The 6,000-nt window shown below is 39.8% G+C and overlaps 1 protein-coding gene across 1 annotated transcript in view; it reads right to left on the bottom strand.

Moving 5' to 3' along the window:
• Nucleotides 1-1,857: 1,857 nt before the first annotated feature.
• The window catches only part of LOC122655632 (3-isopropylmalate dehydratase large subunit, chloroplastic), a 50,646-nt gene continuing 46,503 nt past the window's right edge, over nt 1,858-6,000 (bottom strand). Inside the window, exon 15 of the mRNA XM_043849884.1 lies at nt 1,858-2,080. Coding sequence (XP_043705819.1) covers nt 1,940-2,080 — 141 coding nt within the window. The 3' untranslated portion in view covers nt 1,858-1,939. The remainder of the gene's footprint in view (nt 2,081-6,000) is intronic.

Genomic DNA, 6,000 nt, shown 5'->3' with positions numbered 1-6,000 from the left:
CAATGGCTATACAAGTAAACAACAATGACAATTCCTTATTCATATTATATCTATAACCGAGGAGTCTAATCCGTTGTCCTAAACTATTTAGGTAAACCTAAGATGGGACAAGATTAAGACGAATGGTTTACCATACTGGCTTGAGTTGCAGATGATCTTTGGAGATTCATATGCACGTGGCGATGGTAGCACCTTCCACAATGATAATATGGTTAAGAACGAAGATCCCTTTTTAAGTGAACCTGCTAATGATCAATATACACCTACTCTAACACCTCTGGATAGAGGTTTGGATGATCTAGATGATGCAAAGGAGTATCATCCAACCAAACGAAGGTTAGATAAAACACCCACTGACCATAGGAAGAGGAGTTTTACATCAGATTTGTCCAATACAATGAGGTCTATTGACAAGTATTGTGCGTGGAGAATGAAGCAGAATTTAAATACAGAAGTTACATCTCCACGATCCAATTTACCTTCTGGAAATAGCCACAATGCAATTTGTTGACCATATTTTAGTTAGTTGTCAAGCTTTGCTGGACTCAATATCACTTGTCAAGGGACTTTACTTGAAAGCTATCCATCGTATGTGAGAGAACTCAAATCGGAGGATATCATTTTGTGAGATGCTTCCTGATAGAAAGTGATTACTAAATATGTTAGATGGTTGATCTTCACCCTTGCTTTGTAGTTGTTTTGGATGATTGTTTTGATAAATAATATATATAATTTTTTTTGTTATGAAGGATGGTTATTTAAACTTTTGATTGATGAGATTGTATTTAGTAACAATCTATATTCCAAACCATGTTTTGCCAAATACCAACCATGTTTACCAAACACCAATTGGTTCAGGAATTCCAACACGAGTTTACCAAATGTCCAACAATTGGCAAAGAATAATCTTTACATGGAAAAACAGCAAAAGATCATTCTGTCAAAGAACAACATTCCCAGAAAGGAATCATTACCAAACGGGCTCTTAGAAATGTCATAAGATAAGAAGAGATGACAGAAAGATTCTTGATGACAATTACACAATCCACATATATCTGTGACGTTCAAGAATTTGGACCACAGACAATTAAAACTTGGGGTGAAAATATAAGAACCAAAATTTTGACAGGGAAATGGCGATCTGGGATGAACTGTAGCGGATTGAGAAAATAGAAACAAAGCCTCATGCTTGGCAATAATGATCCCAGATTTTCTCTTGGGACAGGACCAACCATCATGGATTAGATGCCAAGACAGGAATCAAATAATCTAATAATCTCACAAGATAATAGATTCTGGATCAATGGGAGATTTCACTCCTTAGAGGGGGAAATCAGATCACTCACCCTGGACAAGGATTTGGGACACAGGAAGGTATAAAAAAACCCTTCAGGGTTGGAATCCAAGGCTCAGACCAGATTAAGATGGAAGAACCTCAATCCGGTCTGAACCTTGGATTCCAACACCACAGCACCTTTCTGTATTTTGACGAACATAGATACAATTTATAAGAGATGTATCATATCTTCAACTCAGAAAGCGAGGCATCCAGAAACTACAAAACACTCTAGCCCCCACTATAAGCTTTCATCAATATACCCCTCTTAAAGATGTTTATGATGGTCAAAAGGGATTCAATAAAGCTCGTCCCAAGATTTGCTTGCAACGAGTAAGAAGTAGGCGTACAAGCAAGCCATTCAAGAGTAGCCAAACAAGGAAATATACAAAGACAGCTTATGGTCGTGTGCTTGCAAAAAGAGTCTCATCAAAGCCTTCACTGTCAAAACTCTCGTCATTGCTCATGTGATGAACAGAATGAAACACAGCCAAGCTTTCAATTATTGATTGTTAGGGGTTAACAGATACCCTCATTACTCCGCAACATAATTTTAACTGACACAAAATAATGGTAACATACATAATAATTGGTTTGAGGTGATTACTGCAAGAACTCTCTTGGATCAGTGACAAAACCAGTCAAAGCAGATGCTGCTGCTGTATATGGGGAAGCCAGATATATTTGCCCTTCCTTGTGCCCCATTCGACCATGGAAGTTCCTGTTTGTGGTTGAGACACAAACCTGTAAAGTGCAGTTTTCCAAAAAGGTTAAAATCAAAGACAAATGATTTAGCAGAACTTCTTCAATTTTTTTCGTTAATTGATTGGCATAGCAGATGTGGCTCAGCATTGGTTATCAGGATGCAAGTAGACTACCACCAGATCTAAGCCTGTATATATTTTGCGACAAATAAGATGATTATCATGGCCAACAACTTATCAAAGAGAATTTGAGATTTCAAAAAAATAGAACTAGACTCGTCAAAGCAACTTCTCCTTTTAGGAGTTTTTTGACCAAGAAGGCTGCATCAAGGGGAACTAGCCTTCTCTAATCAGTTTAAAAATTATCCTGTATTATCCCACCAGACTCCATCCATGAGCTCACATGCATAGCTCAATTAGGAGTTTAGTTCTATGTAGTCTGCTCGGTCTGTCTCAACTGCTAGTTTACCCTCTGAGAAGACAAAGACAAGATGATGACAACGATGATGAACAAAATGTACAGACGGTGTCTTTACCTCTTACCCCGATGTTAATATCTATACTCGTAAGGATGACCTCCACAAGTACGGGTTAGCATCGTATGGCACCTATTTGGACCTCACCAATGTTGCCATAAAAGACTATGATAAGGCAATCACGGAATGGGCACAAACCTTTTCCTTGTTGATTACCAACAACAAAGCCACATGGAAAGCCGAACAATTCTTGGAATACCTATGTGGATCCCTGCAAGGTGATGTCTTGCAATTCATTAAAAAATTTGACCAAACCGAAGATGGTAAAGTTACCAAAACTACCCTCCTCACCTATGTCTCTAATTTTGAGAAAATCTTGGTCGAATTCACAAAAATCTTAAAATCAGAATTTTGTGGTTACCATCACCCTGACAAGCTTGCAGAAGATGTCAGTTTCAATCTCACTAAGATTAAGCTTAATAATTTAAATGAATTTGAAGCTTTTTCTAAAAAATATATGTCTCTCTACCAACTGTTAGATAATACAAAATCTGACTATTGGAAGGAACAGTTTTTCCCGAAGTTACCACCACCTTGGGATGAACTCTGTCACACGACATATCCTCAATTCATCAACGACTCCAAAAGCGTTGATACCCTTGGCAACCGAATCAATTTCGTGTTTCGCCATATCCTTGATCACTGTTTAAAGGCACGTGCTGCCAAACAATTAAAACAGAAGGTCTCCCCTGGCCTCTGCAAGGATCTTCTCAACAATGAGTTTGAGTTTGGTACCAAGCCATCTCATGTCTCAAAACCTAAGTCCAAGTCTTCTGATTCCTATCCTTTTCGTCATACGAAGAAACGGTATCATTGGAAGAAATTCCATAAAAAAGACTTCCCTTCTAAGGACTTTTCTTCTTCTAAACATAAACGTTTTGCCAAGAAACGTTTTGTTTCCAAACGTACTCCTTACACTGGTAAAAAGGACAAATCTCAATGTACCTGCTACCTCTATAATGAAAAGGGCCATTTTGCCAATGAATGCCCAAACAAATCCAAGAATGCTCGTAAAATGATTCGTTACCTCGACGAATGCAACTACGAGATTCTTTTCTTCTCCGAAGTTTCAGACCCCACTGAACTTCTCTATGAACTCTTCTCAGCATCAGACGATTCTGATTCTGATAATGACTCATCCGATTTCATCTTTATGGAAGACGAGTCTACAACCGATTCGACTCCATCTGCCATTGAAATCCAACCGATTCCCTCACCTGAATGTGACTCGGTTTCCCTTAACAATCTCCTTCGTGAAGATGTCTCTTTTGACCCTAACCTCTTCACCAAGCTTAAGTCTATTAAGCACGATGAAGTATACAAGCTCTGCAAGCTTAACCTCTGGTCTAGGCGTTTCTTTAACCAAGCTTGTGGCAATACCACTGCTCAGTCTACAGATGACGCTACCCTTGAAATCTCCTTGTTCAATCCGGTTCAAATCCAACGATTGACAGCCAAACACCCTCGTTTGAGATACATTCACATTGGTCTCATTCAGATTGAACTCACGGCGCTCTTTCGCCAAGGCATAGACACTCCTGTTGTCATTGCCGTCTTTGACAAACGATTCCTTGCCAATCCAATTAATGCTTTAATCGGTGGAATTGAGTCAAACCTCATTCACGGTTCAGTTTGGTTCAAACTGCGACCCAACTTCTTTCTTTCTGTCCAGGATCCAAATCTTTGTGATTCCGTGGTTCTTAAAATTAAGACCCAATGGACTGGCATGAAGGCTGACAGCCACAATCTTGCTGTTAGTTGGAAATGTTTGCACGAGTTAACCAACGTTACCTCTACCAAACTATTGCCTCTTCCGGATAAACGGTTCGTCGAACTTTTCGAACCAAAACCTTTCGAACACGAGATCCAACCTTGATTACTCGATTGGCAAGATATCCAACTCCCCAAGGAATGGATGCTATCCGATATTCTTGACACCCCTCAGAATATTACTGCTCCTCCTCCTCCTACCTTTGAACTCCAATCTTCTGGTAATAACCTTTACTTCAGAAGAAGACCTACTGGTTCTAGTCCTTCATTATCTCGGACTTCCAGTACTCCTTCGATTAGAACTGCCCGCGCAAGCTCCTCTGCTACATCAATTGGCTCTTCTTCTCGATTTTCCTCTTCTTCCTATGTTCCTCGCAATCTTCCTGGAACAAACCCTAATTGGATACCTCCTTCTGCCCGAGCATTCAAAGCTCCCTTAGCTCGCCATTTTACTGACACAGACTCAACTGCTGTCATTAACATCTTTCATCGTTATGTCACCCAAGACGATGATATCTTCTTCCAATCCAATCAAAATCCTAAAAACTACACATGTTAAAGGGCATTTTGATTTCCCTGGATTCCAACCTTATGACCTCGATGTCCTTCTGGATACCGGTGCTACCGGTTGCATTTGTAAAACAACTGCAATTCCTGGTTACTTTTGGGAGAAAATGGAACAGCCTACTTACATCAGTGGCGTTTCAGGTCCAACAACGACCCTTGAGTACAAAGCTCATAACATCCCAATCTTCTTCGATAACAAGGAATTTTTTATTCCCAAAATTACTTGTTTTCCAAATATGCATGGTGATTTCATCATTGGCACTAACTTTCTTCATAAGTATTTGCCTTTCATCCTGCATTCTTCCTCTGTTCAAATTCGCCATCCAACTGGTGATATTTCTCTTCCTTTACTGACTTCTCACAAATCTATCTGTGATAATTCAGCTTTCTCTCCTGAAAGGATCGCTTCAAACGTGATTTGGCCTCATACTGCCAAAATAGCCATTACCCATTGGCTTCTTAACTTTTTGGCCCCCAATTTCAGTGAAGAACCCCTTCTTTGGTGGGATAAAAGCCCTCGATGGTGCTCTATCCAACTCAATGCTCCAAACAAGATCATTCGAGTTAAACCAATCCTCTACCTCAAAGTCGATATTGAAGAATTTGACATTCAAATTTCCGAATTATTGGCACTCCGACTTATTGAACCTTCAACAAGTCCTCACTCCTGCCCTGCTTTTATGGTACGCAATCATGCGGAAATAAAACGTGGCAAAGCTCGTATGGTTATAAACTACAAACGTTTAAACCAGAACATTGTCTTCGACGGATACTTCATTCCTCGAAAAGACGTTCTCATCCACCGTGCCAAACAGACCTCGATTTATAGTAAATTTGACTTAAAATCAGGTTTCTGGCAGATCAAGCTTACTGAGGAATCCAAACCTCTCACAGCTTTCTCCACTCCCTTTAATCGTCATTACCAATGGACGGTTATGCCCTTCGGATTATGTACTGCCCCTCAAATTTTCCAACGTTGGATTGATTCCATCTTTGGTGACCTCCCTTTTTGTGTGGCGTATATAGACGACATTCTTGTCTTCTCTTCTTCTCTTGCTGAACATACGAAACACCTTCGTATAATTGG

This window comes from Telopea speciosissima, chromosome 3, assembly GCF_018873765.1.
Source record: "Telopea speciosissima isolate NSW1024214 ecotype Mountain lineage chromosome 3, Tspe_v1, whole genome shotgun sequence".
Taxonomy (NCBI): domain Eukaryota; kingdom Viridiplantae; phylum Streptophyta; class Magnoliopsida; order Proteales; family Proteaceae; genus Telopea; species Telopea speciosissima.
This window is presented reverse-complemented; position numbering and strand designations above follow the sequence as displayed.